Source organism: Phascolarctos cinereus, unplaced genomic scaffold, assembly GCF_003287225.1.
Source record: "Phascolarctos cinereus isolate Bilbo 61053 unplaced genomic scaffold, phaCin_HiC Scaffold_3;HRSCAF=262, whole genome shotgun sequence".
In the NCBI taxonomy this organism is placed as follows: Eukaryota; Metazoa; Chordata; class Mammalia; order Diprotodontia; family Phascolarctidae; genus Phascolarctos; species Phascolarctos cinereus.
Window position 1 is genome coordinate 162,950,209 of NW_027555736.1, and position 26,200 is coordinate 162,976,408.

Here is a 26,200-nt window from a genome sequence, read left to right on the forward strand (position 1 = left end):
GGATAAGGAAGTCAAGCAAAGAAAGCTATATTAGGTATTGTGGAGTAAAAGAAAATAAAAGTAGAGGCAGAACTGTGAAAGAGGCTGAAAAAAGAAAGACTATTTCTAAACCAAAAATTGAAGCTCAAAGTAGAAGCTCCTATTTTGAAATCAAAACTTCCTTCTGGCATATCCATTGTGACAGCTGGGTAACTAAATATTCCATTTTGCTTCTGAATTTATTAAGATTTGGAAAGGAAAGCAGGGATAGTCAAGAGAGAAAGATTTTTCTATAGAATCTTCTTTTCTACCCCATGATACCTTAAGAAATTCAATTCACCAATTTGAGACATTTTAAGAATGTAAAAAGCACTATGCTGAATGTTGGAAATATAGGGACAAAAATGAGACTATCCTCACCCTCGAGGCATTTACAGTCTACTGGGAAACTAGAGTTGGTGTTCTAAGCCTGGTTATGTACCTCATATTTTCTGAAAAAGTAACAACTTTAGGCAATGGGAAGAGAACAACTGGTAGGAGGTCTATGGTGAAGGAACAACAGATCAAAAAAAGGTAATTAGGATTAGAATGGAAAGAATTCAAAAAAAAATGTTAGTCATACTTCTGATACCCTTAGTATTTTTTTCTGGCACTTATATAATACTCTTTCTATGAAAAGAGAAGCAGATTAGGCTCAGACTCCCCCAGGACTGTTGGGGTATTCCGTATTAGTGTTTTAATAGCAATAGGGAATGGAAGTAATTACACAGTTCTTGCCACAGCTGACAGCACAACCCAAAGTGACAGCGCCAGATGGAGTCTGAAGACCTTGATTCTAATCTTTGTTCCGAGTTGGTGAAACTTTGCATGGACGTAGAACAGCTAGTCCCAACCTTGTCTTAAATCTTCCTTGGGTAACTTCTGGCTTCCCCTAGCTTCCTTCCCAACTTCTCTAGCTCTAGAGGAATAAGTAATGACTTTTGCAACAGTGACACTTTCCAAAGTTCAACAAGTAGTAGAGAGGGTATAGGGGTAAAACAGGATGAATCACAATGGGAAGGTGACAAATATCAATAAAAATGCACGGACCTTTCATTTCTCAACTTTTTGAGGTGTACCATATACAAATTAATAATCATGGCCACTTTAATTCTTTTTTAAGGAACAATCATATGCTGTTATGATCAAGGTAATCGATAATTACCAAAGAAAAGTAAAAGATGCTCCTCATGTTAATTAAACTTCTTCACTCTGTGCTCTGATATAATTACAAACCTGCCGCTGGCACACTCTTAAAGGTTTAAAATAATCTTTTAACACCATTCTAGATGATGTGTAACACCACTAGTACAAATGGTTAATACTATTCTAGGTGTTGGTAAGATAAAATTCTTAATTTTATGCAAATTAAAAATAAGGCATTTAAGGTAGGGAACCTCAGTAGCAGATAGCCTTTTAGCTGAGAAGATTCACTTTCCAAGATTTGTCTCAAAGGCATAAGCTATAAGGGAGAGAAACATTGGGAAGCATCACTTCAAGAAGCATAAAAGATAAAGAAATATGGTCTTAATAGCCACAAAAATTCATTAACAAAGATGTGATGGAAAACTGAAAGATCTTAGATGTATTAAGGAAAGTTCCTTTAGAAATAAGAAAAATGTATCATAAATGAGAAGTGTTTCCAAACTTAGGGAAAGTTAATAGGCTGAGAGGCCTAGCCCAGAACCAAAAAAATAAATAAATGAATAAAATAAAATCTTGATCTCAGAATGAAAGATTCATGTAGAAAGTTTGAGTTAAGGACACATAAGAGAAAGGAAAACTAGTAAAAAGACCATGTGCTAATGTTTACTCTCACGTATCTCTTGAAATGGGGATGTAGCTCTGATATAAAATAAGGCATCTTCAAAATAATACCACCCTTCATTTTTATAATACTTACAGTCTTTTAAAATCTTTTCCATTTTCTTAACTTATATAATTTTTTGAGGCAGGAAGGGTAGGTACTATCCCCTCTGTTTTTCATTTAAGATAAAAGACTGTGCTTTGGAAAATTTCTACATGTTTGGTGACTTTGGCATCAACCACAGTCACTGCCAAATCCTTATAGACTCTATGAAGCTCTTATTACAGTGCATCCTCTACCATTGACACCACTTTAAGTTAAAGCCAAGACAAACATTCAAGTTCAGTCTTTTGAAATTCATTTTAGGGAAGTATCTAAACAATGGATTGACTTACTTAGAATGTTGTAGCTTGTCCTCTATAAGTGGAAGAACAGCAGGAATCATTTCTCGAGGAAAGATCTGACTGACGATGGTAAGTGCCATGCATACTTCCACCAGGTTTGTGCTCTGCAAGTCCTATCAAGATTATTAATCAAAGAAAATTACAATTGTTGCAAATGTGGACACTCCAGGGGTTAAGTTTTAATGTTTAAGTTTTAATGAAGCTTAGTTCAAAAGTCCTGTGAATTCTACAATTTTAGTGTTTTTCTGTTGATTGGTATTAATTCACAATTCATTCATTTCATGCAAGTTTACCAGTAGTTTATACAAGAATTTCCCATTTAATTTGCTTTAACAAAGTCAAAACATAAATTAGAATACAGAAAGTTGAAAGAAAATGAAATTGTACTTCCCTTCTAATACTGACCAATGTAGTGTTTTTTGACTAAGATTGTAGTTGATAATCTTTTTAAGTAAGAGAACCTTTAAGGTCAAAAAATTTGCAGACCCCTCATTTGATAGCAGTTGTACAATTAGCACCTGCTGATTGAGAAAATAAATGCTAATGAAAAGCTACATATATATTCAGTAATTTTTAAATAAATTTTTATGCCATTGATGAAAAAACAAATTTGACACCTCTTGAAACCTGAGTTAACAACTCAGACTCTGAACTTAAATAGAAGCGGCCTAGTTAAAAAAAAAAGTTTTCATTCCAAAGGCCTGAAAAAAAACTTCCTATTAGAAAAAAATAAAAAACCAATAATATATAACTTTCAACAGAAAATCTATTTTTTTTCAGGTTTTATAGTTTGTAGGACCCAAATGAAGAACAAAATGTGCTTTATCAGCATAGGCACTTGAAAGTCCCTTTATAATAACTCTCTGGCCCCCTCAGAGGTTTAGGAAGGAAGACATTATACTAAGTAATTTACTAGACCAAAGGCAAAAACTATTTTACTACTTTCTTTTCCACTCAATAATTTAATTTCTCAGACTTTGACTCATAGTATTACCTAAATTATAAACTTTTAAAAATCTGTTTCTAGCATCTAGAATATTTGGAAAAAAATGTGGAAGAACTCAAAAAAAAATTAAAATTAATGTTAAAATGTTACGGCAGTGAGATTCCAGACTTGTACCCTAGCATTGTCATGAATTGTCCTTAACGTTTTGATCAAGTTTCCAGACTAAACACAATATTCACTACAGAATTATGATCTGTTTTGTTCTTTCCAAATTCTAAACCTAAAATGCATGGTAATTTTACATTGTAGGGGTAGTGTTTATCCTTAGGACAATACTACATATATATATTTAAGTGATATGTGGAATAGGGATTAAAAAAGGAAGTACTGTGAATTTTTTAAAGTCTCTACATCTCCTGCCTATCTCTTGATACATATGTCAATGAAATTTCAAATGGCCAAAAGACAGACAGCAGCTGAAAGTAGGACAGAGATAATCCACAGGCTGGATAAAAAAAGAACTTTCATTAAAAAAAAAGTTGTATTTTACAATTAGCACTGTATGAAAGAGGAGGTGAAACAGAACTATCTACCCACTCCTGAGGTTTTACTAACAAACTCAAAAATACCATTATGTTAGATATAGCTTGGAGGCCCTCAAGCCTACCTTAATAAGAATTGTAAAATATAGCAAAATAGCTCTCAGAAGCTGGTTGATGCCAAAGTCACCAGCTTATAGATTTTCTAAGGCCTTCTATTTTATCTCCTACTTACTATTCATTAATATATCCATCAAAAGGTATACACAAGAAAGATATGGAGAGAAAATTCAAAACAATCAATTATGAATTAGCAGCAATTTGGAAGGGAAAAAAGGTTTAAAGGGTGGAAAGGGGTAGCTATTTGCTAAAATAAAGGGATTTCAATTACCCCACTATTTTCTTTTTCCTATTCAAATAAATAATATAAAATTTGCTGCCATTTCTATCTTACACGTTACCATAGCAGAATAGTCTCCAACATCTTTCCAGTTTAAAAAAAAATGCAGACTAGCTCTTATTCCAGTCTCTAGAACACACAAGTACTTATTAATTCTGTACTAAGGATGGTGATAGTGGTGTTGCTTCTACATATTTCCTTCCAACCAGTGCCCATACTTTCACTCTCTCAATCAAAACCAAGTGGGGATTACAGTAGGGATAGAATCTAGTAACTGGCAAAAGAGGACTACCCCTTATTGCTCCACTTCTTCTAAAATGATCTTCGTTCAAAAAGCCAACAGGAGAAACTTCATGTACTTTCTAAAGATTAAAATCATAATGATATTTCCCAAACTGGCTATGTAAATAGTACCTTTACAACCGTATTCACAAGAAGTAGCAACAGTTCATGGTTTTCATGTAGAAATAAAGACACTGCCAAATAACCTACAAAAGACAATAAGGAAAAAATCCCTTCATCACTACTTTCCAAAAATAAATCAAAATGGTTACATAAAGCAATGTATGCCAAACTTCAAGCATTAGTGATACAAGTTAGGGGTCAAATATGAAACAGATTATACATTTTCCTAAGATCCAAAGAATATTAATGTCAAAGTGAGGTGAATGATTACAGATTCTTCCTATAATAATAGCTCACATTTACAAAGCACTTTTAAGATTTACAAAACACTTGCTCACAACTTGATGAGATAGGACAGTATTATTATCCCCACCTTATACATAAGGAAACTGAGGGCCAGTGAGGTTCAAGGATTTGTCCAAGGTCAGACAGCTAGTATGTGCTGGGGCTAGGACTCAAACTCTGGTTCTCTGACTACAAACCTAGTAGTCTTTCCACTACATTCTAACTGGCTTGTCTGACAATTATGTAGTCCATAATTACAGCATGTATCTGAAAGAGGCCTAAAATTTAATGGTTTTTCAAAGGTTTCCAAAACCTTTTTGAAAAGTTTTTTTAAAGTATCCAAATCTTATATGTCATTATAGATATTTTTTAGAAAATTTCGGTACTTACATGCAAAATAGTCTATATAAATTATGGTTAGGCACGAACTAATAAAATTTTATTGAAATTGCTAGAGGGCAGCTAGGTGGTGGAGTGGATAGAGCACCGGGCCTGAAGTCAGGAGGACCTGAGTTCAAATCCGGCCTCAGACCAAACACCTGACACTTTCTAGCTGTGTGACCCTGGGCAAGCCACTTAACCCCAACTGCCTAAAAAAAAAAATTGCTGAAGGAATTGTACAATTGCATTGTTGAGCAAGCTGCATGATGTTATTCAAATTCTTAATGCAAGAATTCAAACATTAAATAGGTAAAAGAAAACAATTCTACCAAAATATTCCAAGAGGGGGCATGGTATGGTGGAAAGTAGGCTGGATTTAAAAACCAAAGACCTCAGTTTGATTCCAGCACCCGCTACTTAACACACAGATATACCTTATTAAATCCCTCAGAGATAAAAGGAACATAGATATGGATGTGGAAGAGATTTAGAAGGTTGGTCATCTAATCCAAGCACTCATTTTACAGCTGAGGAAACTAAAGAGAAGCCAGTGCCTCACAAGCAGTAAGTGGCAGAGTCAAGATTCATCTAATTCCAAACTCATCACTCCTTTCTACTAAACCACACTGCCATCATTCTTCATCTGTAAAATGGAGAACTTGGGCTTGATGGCCTCTAAAGGTCCCTTCCACCTCTAAATCTGTGATCCTAGAATCTGGATGTCTCACACTATTTTATTTCTGCTATTCTTCTACATGGACTAGTTACCAGACTGCCTCACTGACAAGTTGCACTTCACCCCTTATCATATTTCAGGTCTGTAGATGGAGGACCCCAAGGTTGTCCTCATCCTGTAATTATCTGCCCCTCTTACTGACTATCCCAAGCCAAAGAAGAACAGACTTAGACACAGCAGACATCCTGATCTCACTACAACCTAAAAGCTGTATCTACAAAATGGGCAGCATCACCCCTGAAATGAAAAAAGAATAGCAGAGGTGAAGACTCCAGGGATGCCAGGAAAGAGGGGCAGTGGAACTGCAAGAAGCAGTCAGTTAATAAATATTTATTAAGTGCCTTCTATGAGCCAGGTACTGGGCTAACCATAGGGACACAAAAAAAGACACTCCCTGCCTTCAAGGAGGTCACAATCTAATGGGGAAAGACAACACCTGAAAAGCAAGGGGTGGAGAAGAGAAAGGAAGGAGGGCACCCAGCGAAGGGCATGAAATCCTACAGCCAGGTAGGAAATGATAAGCTGACTTTTCTAGGTACCCTCCTTAAATAGAAGATCTGGGAGAAGCTCTCTGAAGTCCACCCTCCAATCTCTCCCATCAGAGGGAGAGAGAGGCACAAGAGGCAAAGGGTACCAAAAAGATGAGAGCTTCAGAGCTCATTATATCTTGCAGGAAAATGAGTTTCTAGAGTCCAGATGAGCAGCCAGGTGGGAAATAAAGGTCAGAAGGGCTCTCGCCAAGACAGCCTATGAAACAGAGGTCAGGTCTTTTCAGACTGATTGAAAACTCACAGCTCAGTTCAACTTGAACACCACCTCACCCAACCCATCCATGTAAGTCTTGGGATGAAATCAGGTCAATAAGTGAAGGTAGAGAAACCCTGGTATACCTCAGCTGAGGGGAGGAGGCATTTGGGTGTTTATTACATAACTGCTGACATAAACTATCATTTCCTTCCATTAGTAAGCAGATAGGAGTAGGTGATATGTGGTACTTCCAACTATCTCTCTTTCTAGTAGCCAGTGGAAACTTGTTTCTTAAGGAAAAGTACCTCAGTCACATGCCATGAAGTTACACTGGAGACCAAGAGATAGATCACAGCCAGAACTGTGCACAATAACTATAAGTCAATCATTAACTATTATTTATCAAGTACCTACTATGTCCAGGACACTGTGATGGGCACTGCAGGAAAACAGGCCCTGAAAAAATTTTGCAATATGAAGAAAGAAGACATACAAAGACAATATTAGAACTTTGGAGCAGGCAAAGTTATTAAATTCTTCTATTGTTTAAGATTAATTAAATGATCCCTTCACCATACTATTATAATACCACTTCACTCTACCTCCCCAGTCCCAGGCAACCTGTTTCACAACTTTCTATGTAAACTGCAAATCCATACAGCCTCCTCTAGAGAGTTCATTCTTATTCTGATCAGTTCTAATACTCTTCAAGCCCACTACAACCTAATTTGTCTACATCCTCACCTCAAAATCAAAATGTCCTCATTATCTTTCACTTTAAACCTGTTTCCCCTTCTACATCACTGTTTCTAATAGTAGCACCAATATTACTCACCTCGGGCTTCCATATTCATTTCCTTCACCTCTCATATTTAATGAGTTACTAAGTTCTGTTGGTACCTCTGCAATATCTTTTGCATCCTGTCCCTCTTCTTTAGTCTCAGTGCCACCATCTTAGTAGAGATCTTTAGAAACACACAACTACACTACTGAAATAATCTCCTAACAGTTCTTCCCACCTCCATACTCTGCTCCATCTATTATGTAGTCACTCCCAGATTCATTTCCTTTACACCCAGATATGGTCATATCTCTCCAATGTTCAAGGCTCTTCAATGCTTCCCAAGTAAGTTCAAATGCTTATGTCTAGCATTCAAGACATTCCAAAGTATGGCACTACCTTCCTTTACTTGCCTTATCTCATACTATTCCCCATCAAGAACTTTATAACCTAATCAAACTTTGCAACTCTCTATCCTCCAAAAACAGTTTCACACTTCTATACTTTTGCTCAGTGTTCCCTATTGTTGTTCCCAACCCCTTCACCTCACAGGCAAAGAAACTGAGGCCTACAGAAGTTAAGTGATTCACCCAAGGTCACACAGGTAATAAGTGGCAGAGACAGTACTTGAAATGTCCTCCATTCCCTGTGCCAGTTGAGTTTGCTAACCATACTTTAAAAATGAATTCAAATGGAGGCAGCTAGGTGGCACAGTGGATAGAGCACCGGCCCTGAAGTCAGGAGCGCCTGAGTTCAAATCCGGCCTCAGACCAAACACTTGACACTTACCAGCTGTGTAACCCTGAGCAAGTCACTTAACCCCAATTGCCTAAAAAAAAATAAAAATAAAAATAAATTAATTCAAATGCCCTTCTTCAGAATCACAGAATTTCCAAGTTTAAAAGGCCCTCAGCAACCACAAGACTATACATTTATAGCTAGAAGGGATCTTAAAAAATCATCTAGTTCAGAGAATCTTAACCTGGAATCCATGAACTTATTTTTTAATAATCTGATAAGTTATTTCTGATATTCTGATATCAGTAGTATTCTGATATGTATTTCAATATGATTGGTTTCCTTTGTAATCCTATTTATTCTATGTCTGATAAACATTATTCAGAGAAGTTTATAAGCTTCACTAGGATGCTAAGCAGTCTGTGAGTAAAAAAGGTGAAGAACCCCTGATGTAGTCCAACCCCCTTATTTTATAGTCAAGGAAGCTGAGGCCCAGAGAAGTTAAGTGACTCATCTGAAGTTACACAGGAGTAAGTGGCAATCAGTATTCAACCTCCGATTCTCTGATGCCAAGGCTAGTGCTCTTTCCATGGCCTTCCCATGAGGGGTCACTACTATCTCATGCTTGAAAAAGAATCTTCTCTACAACATACCTGACAAATGATTCTCCAACCTTTGCCTGAAGACCACCAATGAGGTAAAACATTTATCTCCTGAAGTAGTCCAAGCCATGCTTGCATAATTTTAATTAGGAAGTTTTTCCTTACATCAAGCCTTAATCTGACTCTTTACAACTTTCCATTGTCCTAGTTCTGCTTTCTGGGGCCATAAGGAACAAATCTAAGCCTCTTGCAACATGATAACCCTTCCAATACCTGAAGCCAATTATTATTTTCCCATAAGTCTTCTCTTTCCAGGCAAAACACTCTAGTTCTTATGCTCATATGGCATGATCCTGAGGCCCTTCACTATTCTGGCTATTCTCCTATGGATATTCTCCCACTTATCAACGTCCTTCCTCAAATATAACACAGAACTGAACATGATACATTAGGTATCGTCTGACCAGGGCAGAATACAGCAGTATTATTACCTCTCTGGTCCTATATTTTATGCCTTTCTAATTAAAGCCTAAGAGCATATTAATTTTTGTGGCTGCCCTACCACCATTTTCTTATACTGAGCTTGATTTTGTTTTAAATCAAGTGCAAGACATTCAGCCCTATTAAATTTTATCACAGGAGATTTGGCCCAATATTCTAGCCTATCAAAAGCTTTTGGATCCTGACAATGTCATCCAACATTAGCTATCTTTCTAACCTAACTTTGTCATCTATAAATTTGATAACCATGGCAACTATAGCTTTGTCCAACCATTCATCAATAAAAATCTTAAACAACACAGAAATAACATTAACACAAATGTTAAGCAATGTAAATGTCAGTTTCCTCCATCATAAAATAAGTATGATAACAGCACCTACCTCAAACCTGGTGAAGATCAAATGAGAAAATTGTATGTAAAATGCTTTCAAACTCTACAGTGCTGTGTGAAGGCAAACTGTTGTTAAGCAGTCTATAAACTACAGTGTATTCAGCTCTAATAAAAAGATAAACCATGTCTGCTTTAATTCAATGGACATGATGGTCATAAATTTAAAGACAGTATTAAAAGACAGAAATTTTACAAACATACCAACTCTCTTCTCTAAGAGGTTTCCTTGTTGAGCCAACTTGATAGCATGTATATAGCCAAAGGAAGATTCATACCCAAGCATTTCACAATATATAAGTCTCACCATACATTCCTTCATCAGTCTCTGAAAAAAAAAATTAAATGTTAATATGTGTGTGTGTGTGTGTGTGTGTATATATATGCATATACATACACATTATATATATACATATACATAAATAAATAAATGGATCTTATAATGTTCTTTTATGACCAATCTACAATGAAGTCATTAAGAATGATGGTGTCGGACACAGGACCAAGACCTATGTTACAGGCTAACCATGTATGTCATATGTGCAAGAATTTGATTGATGATACAATGTTTTATTAAGACAGTATGGCAACATTAAAGTGTATAAGCTATAACTGTGACTAGCTGAATGCTGAATAAAAATTCTCATTACACAAAGCCATGTTTTTAAAACGTTCAAAAATTCTGGCATTAAGATAGGTGCACTTATAAAAAAAAGTATTAAAATATACTTAGTTATGAGCCCACATATTCCCCCCCCACATACACACACACACACCTCCCAATGTATTGTGACCAGGTGGCTTACCTACTACTAAGTTCTATCCTTCCAAAAAGCCTTTCCCTTAATGAATATTTTAAATTAATTTTCCTATTGAAAAGTGTTCTGACCAGCTGGCATTTAATCAATTCAACAGCTACATTTCTCACTGCAAATTAATAAAATTGTATTCTAGTTTGTCCTCCACCAAATCCTACCCCAATGCTCTATCATGGCATGGTGACCCTGGGGTCTCAAAGGCTCTACCACCAGAACACAAGCTCTCATAATATCTATGATGTTGTAAGGGATTAGAGTGGCCCCTATAATAGACTGACTCTGTTTTCCAACTCCCAAACTAGCTAATGACAGGGAGGCACCTGGTGATTAATTCTGAGCATGGCCACCCAAAACAATAAATAAAAATTAAAAATGGCTCAGCCCCTTTCTGCTTTTGCAGGGACACTGGCAGATGGGCAGGAAAGAAGAAAAGAAATGTGAACAATCACAGAACTTTTAGACTATCAATAAACTTTTGACAGTTGGTACTTCAAATATAAAATATTTGACCAATGGTCAAAGAGTAGACATATTATTACAGGAGCTAAAGCATATCAATCTTGACATTCTTGCTATAAATTAAAGCAGAAGGACACAGCAGCTAAATGGAAGGATGGCTCACAGACACTCCTCTGAGAGGCCAACAAGTTGATAAAGGAAATTTTACTGGATGCACAGAAACAACAGGAAACATTATTTCATGGGATATTTTGTCATAGCATGTTGCAATACTGATGATAAATATCTGCAAAAAGACCACCATAAAAATAACTGCAGTTTATGCAAGAACACTGGTTGCTGAGAATGAAGTGGATGAGGAATCCTAGGAATAAGAGCCTCCAAATCAAATCAACAGGCACTCTGATACTTGATGACTTCAGTGCAAAGGTGGGAAAAAAGTATGAATGAGAGAACTATGTGGGACAGCAAGGTCCAGAAAGAAAGAAGGAAAGAGCCCAGAGACTGGCAGGTTATACCAAAGTCTCATGCTACCATACCATGAATACCTTCTTCAAAAAAGAAACATACAAGTTGTATGTGGCAAATACCAAATGATGCCATAAAGAATAAAACAGATGATATTTTAACAGGGATGCAGACTTGCTATTGCTGTAGGAGTTATCTCTGAGTCAGCTTTCTTTCTAACCAAACCATCAACTCTTCTGAGGTAAGATCAGAAAATAGTTTTAAAAAAAAAAAAGAAAAAGAAAAAGGGGAGCAGCTAGATGGCGCAGTGGATAGAGTACCAGCCCTGGAGTCAGGAGGAGCTGAGTTCAAATTTGGCCTCAGACACACGATACTTACTAGCTGTGTGACCTTAGGCAAATCATTTAACCCCAACTGCAGGCCATGCCACAGTAGGCCTCGGGAGTGACAGAATCAGCAGCAGTGGCTTTCAAAGCTCTCAGCCCACAGACAATAAGGGGGTCAAACAGGAAGAGATTACTGAGAACCCTTTGCTGGCACTATGTGCAGTATTCTCCACTGCACTGCCCATACAAGGTTACAGGTCTTAGTCCCAGAGCAAGGAGGAGCACTAGTACACTAGAGGGTGCAGCCACAAGTGAACAGGCATTCTGGTCACAGTTCTAGAGTAGAAATGAATGCCTTTGCTTGCTCACAGACCACAGCACAGGCCAAGAGAGCAGTGATCACATCTCTGCTTAGATCATACCACCTTGGAAGTACTAAAAACTTACAGACTCACCCCAGAAGTATCTCTGCAAACAGCAGCATGAAGAGCCATAAGCTTAGGACAGTACCCACCATATTCCAGAAGCGGAGCCCAACTTTAACATAAAGTTATAAGTCAAGAAATAGTCTGGGGGAAAGCAAACAACCACCACCACCAAAACAAAACAAAACAAAACAAAAACACATAACCACAGAAAGTTACTATGGTGACAGGGAAAGTTAAAACATAAACTCAGAAGACAACGAAGTAAAAAACAGCTAAATCCAATGCCTCAAAGAAAAATGTGAATTGGTCTCAAGCCCAAAAAGAATGCCTGGAAGAACTCAAAAAGGTTTTCAAAGTCAAATAAGAAAGGCAGAGGAAAAATTGGGGGAAAAAAATCAGAATGACACAAGAAAAATCATGAAAACAGAGTCAACAGCTTTATAAAGGAGGTACAAAAATTTACTAAAGAAAATATCACCTTAAAAAACAGAACAGGCCAAATGATAAGAGACACACAAAAATTCACTGAAGAAAAGAACTCCTCAAAAAGCAGAATTGGACAAATAGAAAAGGAGGTTAAAAAAAAGTTCTGGGCAAGTGAAGCTAATGACTCCATGAGACATCAAGAAACAACAAAATAAAGTCAAAAGAATGAAAAAAATGGAAGAAAATGTGAAATATCTCAATGAAAAAACAAATGACCTGGAAAACAGATCAAGGAGAGATAATTTTTAAATTAATGGACTACCCAAAAGTTATGATCAACAAAAGAACCTAGAAATCACATTTCAAAAAATTATCAAGGAAAGCTACCTTGATATCCTAAAATCATAGGGTAAAATAGAAATTTTAAGAATCCACTACCTCCTAAAAGAGATCTCAAAATGAAAATTCCCCATAATATTATTGCCAAATTCCAGAACTCCCAGGTCAAGGAGAAAATATTGCAAGCTGCCAGAAAGAAACAATTCCAGTATCATGGAGCCACAGTCAGAATAACACAAGACAAATCTACATTAAAAGATCACGAGCCTTGAACAAAGGAACAAAACTGAGTATAAATCCTTCATGAGGAAAAAAATAGACATTTAATGAAACAGGACTTTGAAGCATTCCTGATGAAGAGATCTGAGCTGAACAGAAAATTTGACTTTAAAACACAAGAGTCAAGAAGCATAAAAAAGTAAACAAGAAAGGGAACTCATAAGGTATTCAATAAGGTTAAACTGCTTACATTCGTACATGGAAACCTGATACTTGTAATTCCTAAGAACTTTATCATTATTAAGGCAGTTAGAGAGAATATACATAGACTGAGGGCACAGGTGTGATTCGGCAATGATGGAATGATATCTAAAAAAATAAAATTAACGGATGAGAAAGAGGGATGCACTGGGAGAAAGGGAAAGAGAGAAGTAGAATGGGGCAAATTATCTCACAAAAAAGAAGTGTGAAAGAGCTTATACAGTGAAGTGGAAATGGGGGAGTGGCAGACATCACTTGAACCTTACTTTCATCGGAATTAGCTCAAAGAGGTAATAACATATACACTCAGTTGGGTATAAAAATTTATCTTATCCTACAGGGAAGGAAGAAAGTAAACAGATAAGATAAAGGAGGAAAGGGCATACGGGGAATAGGTGCTGATAGAAGGGATGGTGGATTGGGAAAGGCTGTGGTCAAAAGCAAAACACTTTTGAGGAAGGCCAGGGCAAAAAGAGAGAGAGACAGAGAGACAAAGAGAGAGAGAGATAACAGGGGGGAAACAGAATGGACGGGAATATACAGTAAACATAACAATGAAAAAATTAAGTTTCTCTGATAAAGGCCTCATTTCTCAAATATATAGAGAACTAAGTTGAATTATAAGAATAGAAGCCATTCCCCAATTGATAAATGGTTAAAGGATATGAACAAACAGTTTTCAGATAAAAAAAATCAAAGCTATCTATAGTCATATGAAAAAATGTTCAAAATCCCTATTGGAGAAATGCAAACTAAAACAACTCTGAAGCACCACCTCACACCTGTCAGATCGGTTAATATGACAGAAAAGGTAAATGATCAATGTTGGAGGGGATGTGAGAAAATTGAGGCACTAATGCACTCTTGGTGGAGCTGTGAACTAATGTAACCATTCCGGAGAGCAATTTGGCACTATGCCCAAATGACTATAAAACTATGCACACATACCCTTTTATCCAGCAACACCACTATTAAATTTATATCCCAAAGAGATTTAAAAAAATAAAAGGAAAAGCACCTAGATGTGCAAAAATATTCATAGCAGCTCTTTTGGTGGTGGCAAAGAATTAGAAATTGAGGGGATGCCCATCAATTGGGGAATGCCTGAACAAGTTGTGGAATATAACTGTGATGGAATACTAATGTGCCATAAGAAATAATGAGCTGGATGCTTTCAGAAAAACTTGGACTTACATGAACTGATGCAGAGTGAAGTGAGCTGAATCATGAGAATGGTGTACACAAACAGCAATGTCATAAAGATATTATACATACAAAAAAACCTGTGAATGACTTAGCTATTATAAACAACGTAATGAGCCAAGACAATTACAAAGGACTTATGATGAAAAATACTATCCATCTTCACAGAAAGAACAGAAGTATGAATACAGATCAAACTATACTTATTTTAACTTTATTTTTCTTGGGGGGGTTTTTTTGGTCTGTGTTTTCTTTCACAATTGACTAATATGGAAATATTTTTTGTATAACTGCAAATGTATAACCTATATCAAATCGTCTGCTTTCTCAATGAGGAAGGAGGGAAAACAGAAAATCTGGAACTCAAAAAATTTTTTTAAATTCTAAAAACTGTTTTTAACATGTAACTGGAAAAATAAAATATTTTAAAAAGAAAAAGAGAACATCATTAATTACTGCCCTATCTGCCTACTCTCCTTTCTATACAATATATTTATAAGAGTCACTTATATATAAACCAAGGGCATCCTTGATGAAGGTACTAGTAGGGAAAAACAAGGTTTTCTTAAGTAATATTTTAACTGAGAACTTATGATCCTACTGTGCTTGTGTGTTATGAAAAAGCAATTGATTCTGTAAAACAAAATACTGCCCTACAGGCTCTTTTATAACAAAGTATCTCCTCTCCATATATCACAAATCATTCAAGATGCATAGGATAATACATTTAGACCAAGCCCAACCCCTTATTTTAGAAGACGAGGAAACTAAGACACAGAGAGGTTAAGCAACTTGTCTTCCTAACATCAAATTCAGTGCTCTATCCATTATACCATGCTCCTGAGTCCTTAAAAGATATAACAGAAAGAACCCTGTTGAATGTTCCTCTCGTAATGAGCATCAGAAGAAGCATAAAACAGGGAGATATATGCTAAAAATGTCTACTTTCTAGATTACAAGCTGCATTTGGAAGAACAAATATGGAGCTTATCCAACAGTAGGTGTATCTAGGACAGACAGTATAGATGGACAATAAATTGGGCCCAAGGTTGAACAGAAGGAGAACCAGCTGGATTGCTTTCAGGAAAATGAAAAATTCTTTTATTAATCAAGTCTCTCAGGAAAAGCAAAGGCCCATATTTTGAATACAAACATTCTACCTATGTTGCTGTAGCAGTGAACCAAACGGAAAGTTGTATAGCAGGTATGAACAAGCTACAACATATAACCAACAAGGGATTCTAAGGAAGAACAGGAGTAAATGATGTCATCAAGGAATTTATGATAGGAAGAGCAGAGGCTAGTCACGTGGAAAGAACAAGGGATGACAGGTGGACATCCAAAGTGCTCCAATGGCACCCCCCGCAATGTCTCATACTGATAAACACATATAGAGTTCATATAATTGGTAAACTACATGCTATATATAGTTCTAATCTCTAACATCACCAATCAACAGTCTCAAATACAAAAGAACATTAAAACCTATTTGCATTAACGTTTCAAACTTACCAGTGTGGTACCGGGTGCAGAAACAGTTGCCTTTAGACTAGCCAGTTCCTGCTGAATTAATTTCTCTTCCTCCTGTAAAAAGTATAAACATATTATAATTAAATATTAATAATAATAGCATTTATGTAGCATTTTAAGTTGGCAAAGCACTTTACATGTTATTTCACTTCTTTCTCACAACAACCCTATGAGCTGAGGTACTATTATTATCCTCATTTTACAAATACAAAAACTAAGCCTGAGAGATTAAGTGACTTGCCCAGAGTTAGTAAGGATTTGAGGTACCATTAGAATGTAGGTCTTCCCAATTCTCTGTACCCAGTGCCATCTAGTGGCTTTAAATCACAGGATCACTTTTTTTTAAAATTCTCATTTTATAGAACAGAAGGGTATCGAAATTATTCCTAATCATAAATAATATTAATTAAAATGCTACTTTACAAATTAGTTATTTTGATAAAATTAAAGTTTTAGAGCATTAAGACTGACCAGATTATTTGCATTCAATATGACTAAAGGCATCAAAAGTATCCAGTTCCTATATCTCAGGGATTATATGACAACTTTATATCCAAAGAACACTATGGGTCCTGTATTACTATCCCTCCCCTCCTTCTATTACTTTCACTATCAAACTCAGTAGTGGATAGCCTAAAAGCTTCATCACAAATGAACCATTCCCATCTTCACTCAAATTTCTATGACCTCTCATGATTGTTATCAATTTAAATGAAGTTAGAAGAAAAGAATGGAAGATGGAAAGTAGTGGAAGAACTCCTTTCCTTTGCCTGTCTCCTATGTTGCTACATAAATACTGAAATGTCTTGCTGAAGTTAGAGAAGATAAAACAATGAAAATCCAGAATAAGAGATTTTCTGTTTCAAATAAGTTTCACAAATATCTTTTGCTTTTACAAGTTATAATTGGATATAAATCTTCCTCTAGCACTGAATCCTCCCTTATAACAAAAAAAAACATATAAGCAAAACCAATCTACTGATCAAAGCTGACAGCATGGGAAACATTTTCTAAGTGTATCTACTACCTTAGCTCAGAAGGAAGGAGGTATGTCCCACTGTCCTCTGAAACCCAAATCAGTCATTGCAATTACTCAGAGCTCTGCTTCCTTTTAATTTTGTCATTTACTTCATTGTGGTTATGTATCTATTGCTTACTTCATTCCACATCAATTCATAAGTCTTTCCATACTATTCTATGAGAATTCCTTGAATTCTTCATATTTATCATCCCTTTCCGCATAATAACAGTCCATAATATTCATATACTCTTCCAAAATTTGTTCAGCCATTCCCAATTGATGGGTATGCACCGTTTCCAGTTTTTTGATACCACAAAAAGTGTAAAAATGAATATTTTAGTATTTGTAGGGTCTTTCTCTCTTTGACCTCCTCTAGATACATGTCTAGTAAGAGGATCTTGGAAGAAAGAGTATGTATAGATTCAGAGCTTTAATAATTCCAAAATGTTTTCCAGAACTGTTAAATCTGAACTTTAAAAAAAATCTTAAATTTTGTCAAATCCTTTTGTCTTTATATCGCTTTTTTTATATATCCCCCCATCTTATCTCCTATTCTACCTAATGAACTATCTCTTACAAAAAAAAATTTTAAAGATTAAAAAACAAAGAGGAAAAAAGCAGATCAATAAAATGTTTATGAGTATATATCCATTATGTGTGCAGAGGAGGAGCTACATTTTCTCAACTCTTCACATAGTATATGTACTTTGAGGACATGCCTCAGGAATACAGGCATGGGGAGATAGAGTCAAATGGAAGAATTTTTTTTTTAAAGTCCATGTAATTTTAATGATCAAGCTTGGCCCCAGAGAAGAGTTGAGAAAATGCACTTAAATTTCTCTGGGTCTCAGTTTTCTCATCTATAATATGAAAGAACTGAACCCTGACTACTAACATTCCTGACAGCTCTAAAGTTAAGATGTCATGTGTCAATCACATATTTCTTGTATATCCCTTATGCCACCTGTCTATGGATTATTGCTAAAGAGACACTATAGCCTAACCATCTGTCCTTTCAGTCACCTGTAACTTTGATTCTTTGGAGGATGCGGTGTTCTAACATTTGCACTAGAAGAACACTGGTGGTAAAAAAAAAATGTTGAGGCTCTATGCTGTGGAATAGTTTGGGGCAATTAAAAGCACTATGCAATTTCCCAAAAAGTAACCTAGCCCACACTCTTCCTATTACTCAATTTGGGGCCCAACTCATTGTCTACCTGCCAATACTATCCTTTTTTAATTAGAATTTTTCTTTGATTAACAAACATGTATTTTTCTCTCTGGCCCACCTACTTTCCTACTCCCTCAAAAATAAGTAACTCTTATAACAAACAGGCATGGTCAAGCAAAACAAATTCCCACTTCAGCTATCTCCAACAATGTGTGTCTCATTCTGTGTATTTAGTCCATTACCTCATTATCAGGTGGTGGGTAAAATTCTTCTTCATCAGTCCTCCAGAATCATAGCTAGTCACTGGATTCATCAGAGCTCTTAGGTCTTCTAAAGTTTGTTGTTTTTATACCATAAATTGTTCTGGTTCTGCTCCTTCACTCTCCAAAAGTTCATATGGAGCTTCCTCAGTTTCACCTTTTCTTAAAGCATGATAGTATTTCATTATGTTCCTATACCATGCTTTGTTCAGTTGACAGCATTCCCTTAGTTTCCAGTTCTTTGACAGCAATATTATCATACATATATGCACTAATTTACTAATCCAATGAACTGACATCCAACTCTATGGTCTAGCTAGGTAATATACATTTTTCATTCACTTGATCCTTCCATATGGATTATAATATGCCAATTTCCTTCAAATAATCATGGACCTAATTAAAGAGGCATTGTAATATTCTGGGGCTTGATGCAATCAGCACAATATGATCTATAAAATGGTGCATCTTCAGTGAACCCCCATCCCACTTGAGCATTAGATAGAACTTTCACAACAATGCCAAACACCTTTGGTGAGAATGTATCTCCCTGTTTTGTGCTTTATTTCCTAATACTAATCGGTCAGTAACTTAACACAGTTACCAGTAGTTACATGTGCAAAGGATAATGTATGCATATATAAATTCTTGGCTGGAAGAAAGCCCTTAAAGTCATGTTTTGCTCTATAGTCTGCTCTTTTTTGTTAGCAACAAATGCAGAAGGATATATTTTCTCCACTTTGAGAGGGGTCAGGACAGAATAACATCTTATTAAACAGTTGAGTAAATAGTAATTTACCACAGACATCAACTCCTTAAACAATGATTTTCAGGTATGACTCCTTCTAATTGATGTCTCTTCTAAAGCTCCCTTTTTATAGTTGCTACAATATTCCTTCAGTGACAGCTTTCCTTTAATAAAGAAATGGCAAAATAATTTTTTAGCTTATAAATGCCTGAAGGCTTGGCTCATGCCTGTACAAGCTGCACTTGGCACTTAGCAGTCTTTAGTAAATATATTATACTTGTCCACTTTTTAGAAACTTCAGTTGATTGCTTTTCAGCAAACTTTAAGTGTCCCTAAGATCCCTTCAAGACACTGGAAGGCTTGAAAGATCCCTCAACTAAGTGCTCCACATACTATTATGTGTGACAGTTTATATTCCCATCACCTCTCACCCTGAGGCATTTTAATAGTCCAACTGATATCCTTGGTTCCTATGTTTCTCCTCACCAACTCATGTTTCACGCAGCTGCCAAAACAACATCCCTAATGCAAAGGTCTGACCATGGTTACTCTCCTGTTCATTGGCTCCCTATTTCTTACAGAATAAAAGGTATATATTCTTTAATCTGGCATTTAAGGTCCTCCACAGTCTAGCTCCAGCCTATTCTTCCAGACTCATTATTATTCCCCACCTTCCTACATATATTTTAATTCCAGTGAAATGAAACCATCGATTGTTCCCCAACTTTGTCCTGAAATAATCATAATCATAATGCTTTAATATCTACCAAATACCTAGCAAGATATGACCAGATGGGCAGAATTATACATTAGAAGCCCACTATCTTCCATAAAATAAAAGATGACAAATCTTAACACCACAAATAAAGACCTCAAAATATCTGTGAGAATTCAAAACCACTGTATTAAAACTGGCATGTCAGCACATACAAAGCTGTTGCCTACAATCCCCCTGATATAACACTGATCTGGAAAAATGTAAGGACAACATTTTAATAGATGTAGCCATACTAAATACCAATAATCTCCAAGCTATCTGGAATAAAAAGCTTTCAAAATATAGAGACCTAAGAAGAAATAATAGTCATGTGCAAACATGATAAAATGCGTAACAACCTTGTTACCTTGTCTGTCACTGTATTTGTCCCAAAGAGGCTTTCAGTCAACTAAAGATCAGCTTACATTCCAAAACTTTTATTCAAATTGCAAAAAAGTTACTCTTGTCACCTGCACAATGATCCACAGAACAATGCACATAAAAGAACAACAGGATAGCAAGGCCATTTTCTATCTGGACTCTAATGAATTAAGATGATACTAAGATTACTAATACATAGTAATAGCTGATATTTATAGTGGTTTTCATTTGCAAAACTTTGCATACATTATCTCATTTGGTACTCCCAATACTGGAAGATCCATAGTTTATATACATTTGGCAGCTAGGTATTGCGATGGGTAAGCATGCTGTCTTGGAGTTAGGAAGACCCGAGTTCAAATTCTGCCCAGACACTTACAAGCTGTGTGACCTCAGGCAAATTACTTAACCTCTCTCAGAATCATTTTCCCCATCTGTAAAATGGGGATAACATCCACCTCACAGTAAGTGTCCAGTGAGAGAACACATGTACATATATGCTATTATATGTTGTTGTCAGTCCTTTGTTTTCGAAGAGGACCAGTGACATGACAAGGGTAATATTTTGACTTGCCCATGAAATAGATTTTAAGCAAGGCAGAGTTACAGAAAGTCGTCAGCCTCGCTCTCTCTTCCACAATCATCCAAGTCCAGTGGCCAGACAAAAATCAAGACTGGCGATAGCCCAGGATGCAGTGACATCTTTGATATCCGACCAAGTTCTGAGCGCTCCACAGCACCTGCTACAGTTGCCTTCAAGGCTATTGGAACAAAATGTTCTCATCTGCCCATTCCACAGGGAGAAGTCTTCACATACTTGGGGGTGACATCCTCCTAATTCACTAACAGGTTTGAGGCCTGTTGGTTACCCTCAACCTCAGTTAGCCCATCTGCAGAGACAGTGTTACCAAAGTGCGGCTACTGCACATGCTACAGCTTCTTGGAACCACAAGTGAGGTTATACGTACCATATATTACACAATATATAAAGATATATTATATGTACATGTTTACATATGTGTGTATGTGTGCATGCACTTATGTTATTTGGTCTATATTTGTGATTTCTCTGGTGTAAGGAACTCTCAAGTACCAATAAAGATCTGGCTATTCTCCAATTTAGTCTTGGAATTTCAAGGAGCATTGGGAAGTTAAGTGATTTATCCAGAGTTACAGGGTCAATACATATTTGAGACAGTACTTAAACCCAGGTTTTCCTGAGTGGAAGTCTAGCACTCCATCCACTATGCCACAATACCTATAAATCTCTCATCTTTTTCAAACTCCTCAAGGTTCCCTGTCCTCATCTCTCCTAATGAGATGTTTCTAAGGTGCCACTTTCACTAAGAAGTCTTCCCTGATCTACAGCCTCCTCCCAAATGAAAACAATCTCTTCCTCCTCAAACTTTCCTAGATCACTTTCCTTCTCTCCTTAGCCCTTATGTTAGGTTATCTCGTATCTAGGGGTTCAAGAGCACTGGATTTAAGAATCAAAGAGACCTGAAGTCAAAACCTGTCTCAAGCTCCTACTATTTGCAAGCCACCTGATCTTTCTCTGCCCGCCCCCCCCCATTCAATTCAATAAACATTTATTACATGCTTACTATATGCCAGGGGCTGTGCTAAGCGCTAAGGATTCAAATATGAGGAAGAAAAAGACAGTCCCTGTCTTCAAGGGGCTTAAGATCTAATTCCAGAAGACAACATACACAAGTAAGCTGAAAAGTCTGCACGGGAGGGGAAACTGGGGGTAAGCATGCCTCAAAAACCTCAGTTTCCTCATCTGCAAAAATAGGAATAGCACCGATTGTTGTGAGGAACAATGACACCTAAAATTTCTTGCAAACCTTTAAAGTATTATATATGTGAGAGCTATCATTATCAGTAACCATTATTATCAATAACCATCGCTCTGTAAGTCAATAATACATACACACACACAATCTTCAGAAGACCTTAAATCCTTTTAAGGCAGACATTTTGACATTTTTTCAGCTTTGGGGACCCTTAATAAACATTGATTTAAGTGAATCTGTCCCTGGCAGTTCATGTGAGAAAACTCCTACTTCAAGAGAGGAGATGGGTTAGTCAGTCACTAGCAGTCAAGGAGATCCGAGTCCAGATTCTTTCTCAAGCCCTTACAACCTGCAAATCACATGATCTTCCTCAGCTTCAGCTGAATTTATTTCAATTCAATAAACATTTATTAAGCATCTACTAAGTACTAAGCGCTGGGGGTGCAAACAAAGGCCAAAAAAGTCTAATAGTCCCTGCTTTGGGGGGGCGAGAGGGTCAGAGTCTAAAGTCACTCGAGCAGGAGCAAAAACTGTGGCAGGAAAACCCCAGGGGAGGCCGAGGGGAGCCTCACACGCTTCAGGCACTAGTCTGGAGAAAGCCTCCTGAGACGCCCCTCCACCTGAGTCAGAGCCGGGGGCCGCCCTCCCTCCTCCCCGGCCGTCCCCAGCCCAGAGAGCAGGTGGGCCCCACGAGCTGGAGGCCTTGCTCCGGCTGAGAGGGGACCCCGGGGGGGCACAGGCTGACGTGAGTCCCAGGGGCGCCTTGGCCCCGGAGGAGCCCTAGGTGGGGAGGGGATTCCGGGGGTGGGGGACGCGGCTGAGCGGAGCTCCGGGGCTCCTGCCCGGCTGAGGGGGGAGCCCGAGGAGCCGCCCCCTCGCCCCGCCTCCCCTCCGCGGCCACCTACGTGCTTGGACGTGAGCGCGGTGATGCTGCGGATGAGACTGCCCAGCCGGGAGGACACGGACACTCTGGACACCCCGGAGCCGCCGGCCGCCTGGTGCTGCAGAAAGAGCCCAGGCAGCGCCGTCAGGGTCTTCTCCACGATATCGCTCATCGCAGCCCCCCCCCGCCGGCTTCCTTCTCATCCCGGAAGGCCCAGCGTGCCCCGGGCCTGGAACGCATTTCCTGTTTATTTGAAGAAGGAACTTTATTCGGGCCTTCGAAGTGAGCATGAACATTGCCGCGTGGGCGCCACCGGGGGGCGCTAGAGTCTAGCGACAGTTCCACCAGTCATAATTTCCGACTTGGCGAAAGGCTGAGCTTTGAGATTTCTACCAGGCATGCGTGACCAGTTTGCTGCTACTCAGGCCTCCTGGGAAAACCTCCACAAAACCATCCCACTCAACCCCACCCCCAAAAATCCCCCAGCACTAAACCAGAAAAGTAACGTTTGCATAGTGCTGTAAGGTTTGCTTTACCTATGTTATCTCATTTAATCCTTTAAAAAGTGAGATGTGTCACTGATATTATCATTCCCATTTTACAGATGAGAAGATTGAGGCTATGAGAGGGTTAAATGATTTCTCCAGGTCCACATTCAGACGCCGGTATTCTTAGCACCATGTAGGCACATTTACCCTTTCTGCTTCGTTTCTATCTTACCTTATTCCCCCGATTCCTAAAGCCTACCTACAATCCACTAGCTCACCTGGGTTCTGTGCTGTACTGAGGTAGAGGACCTTTCAGGATATGTGTTGTATCATCCTATCAGAATGTAAGCTTCTGGAGGACAGAAACTGACTCATTTGTGTATTTGTATCCTCAAGCCCTAGCACATAGTAGGGATGAAGACTGGACCTATGATTCCAGAGTCTAAAGAATTTCCTGGAATAGGAAACTCCCTTGGACCAATACAGGATGGCATATTCTCTTCAACTTAGAGTCCTAGGGAGTTGCCTAGAAAGTACAGAGAGGTGGGGGGGGGAGAACTTTCTGCCTGGATGCCGCATGTGGCCATCTAGGTCCTCGAGTGCTGCCCTTTGAATAAAGGGTAGCACTTGAGGACCTCCAGACCACAGGTTCCCCACCCTTGGGGTTTTTCCTTGCCCAGGGTCACACAGCCATTATGTGTCACAGATTGGACTTCAACCCAGATCTTCCTGCTCTCTGTCCACTCTGCTAGGCTGCCTGTCTGTGATACATAGTAGGTGCTTAATAAATGCTTGTTGATTGATGGACTCAGTGCCTGGACACCATACAGTGGATGAGGTGCATCACTCATTGCTGAACATATTCCTTTTCCTCTATATTCAGTTCGTTCCTCTATATCCCCTCTGCACCTCTGGTGTTTTGGCCAGTTCTAGGGATCACCTGAGCCAGTAGAAGTAACAGGATTTTTCACAGAAAAGGACATATGTCATTACAGAACACTTTTAAGGGGACACAATAGGTTTTTTTTTCATAAATGAGCAAATGAATGAATGGATGTGTCTATACACCAGAGGGTGAGGCAGAAATCATGGGTTTGTGGAGAAGGAAGGGAAAAATACATGAGGGAAAATGGATGGCAGTGGAAATGGATAGTACAGTGGAAGAACTGGCTTTAATGTCAGATGATGTGGGTATGAAAACCAGCTCTATCACTATCTGCGTGACCTTCAGAAAGCTATTTAATCTTTGGGGGCTTGTTCCCTCATCTGTGAACTGGAGGGTGTGGAGTAGATGGCCTTTGCTGTCCTTTTGAGATCTAGGGTACTTTACAGATCTAAAACCATGATTCTGTATATGAGAAAGGGGCATGATGACATTGATTAGAGGTCATGGAAGGAGAAAGTGTTAAAAAGCAAATGAAGTACATTCTAAATTGTTTTCAACTTAAAAGATTAATAAGGAAAGCGGCAGTAACAGCAACATTTCCAGACAACCTCCTACCTACCTCTCTCTCCCTGAGCACCTGACTAGGACAAATATTCCCCTCCCTCACTCCCAATGTGAACAAAGTGATGACCTTCAAAAACCCAGGACATTCTCCATCTCCAAGCCAGGAATGCTTTCCAGATGGGCACTGTAACCTAGGAATGCCTCTAGGATCTAGGTGTCTGAACAAGGAATCATTCCTTGGCTACCATAATTTCTACTTCCCAAATCCCCCTCTCTCTGGCCCAATACTAGCCCTAGGGTTTGTTTTTCCCACTTCTGATACATAAATCCTCTTTCCCCAGCAGCTCTCTATTTCCTGCCTAATAAAGATGGAAAATGGAAAAATGAAATGGAAAAAATATTGAAATGGGAGTCCAGAAACCTAGGTTTTAGTCTCAGTTCTTCCATTAATTAGCCATGTGATCTTAGGCAAATTCATCTGTAAAATACAGAGATGGGACAAGGTTTACAAAATTTGAAATTCTATTATTTTAAGTTGTAGCATATTCTCCTAACTTCTGTGGAGCTTAATGTGTCACCTAAGGACAGGATATCATGGGAAAGGGTGGGGAGTTTGGGGCAGAGTCTTGAAGGAATTTCTGAGCAAGGTTTAAGCACCTGTGTGTGAAGCATGCCCTTAGGTGACTTTGTGAGGAGCAGGACACCACACCATGGTGGAGAAAAGGAGACCCTGGGACAAGGGCATGAGGCCCTCTCCTTGGGGAGAGCGGTAGGTGGGATGAGCTGAGAAAGAAACTCCCCTGAACCCATTTTCTGGTAGCATTCCATTTTAACTAATGATTCTTGCAAACCAGGTGCTGGGCTGCATCATTTCTATACTTTGGAAGGACTGACAAATTTTGTCCTTACCTTCTAAATTTGGCACCTTGGGACAAAGACCAGGTTTTCCCTCCCTGGTTACAGCTCTTTTTAGAGACAGGAAGTAGAAAGGAATTAGGATATCCCTTAGATTTATTTCCTCCTAAATAAGACAAAGGAGTTTGGGAAAGGGGATAAGTAGGGTAAGACATCCTTCCTAGACAATTAGTA

The 26,200-nt window shown here is 38.1% G+C and overlaps 1 protein-coding gene across 1 annotated transcript in view; it reads right to left on the reverse strand.

Moving 5' to 3' along the window:
* The window catches only part of AP4E1 (adaptor related protein complex 4 subunit epsilon 1), an 81,592-nt gene extending 58,206 nt beyond the window's left edge, over positions 1–23,386 (reverse strand). The window contains exons 1-5 of the mRNA XM_020980479.2: positions 23,196–23,386; positions 16,139–16,210; positions 9,884–10,007; positions 4,529–4,602; positions 2,221–2,342 (exon numbers count right to left, since the gene is read on the reverse strand). Of these exons, the coding sequence (XP_020836138.1) occupies positions 2,221–2,342; positions 4,529–4,602; positions 9,884–10,007; positions 16,139–16,210; positions 23,196–23,345 (542 nt within the window). The 5' untranslated portion in view covers positions 23,346–23,386. The remainder of the gene's footprint in view (positions 1–2,220; positions 2,343–4,528; positions 4,603–9,883; positions 10,008–16,138; positions 16,211–23,195) is intronic.
* Positions 23,387–26,200: the final 2,814 nt, after the last annotated feature.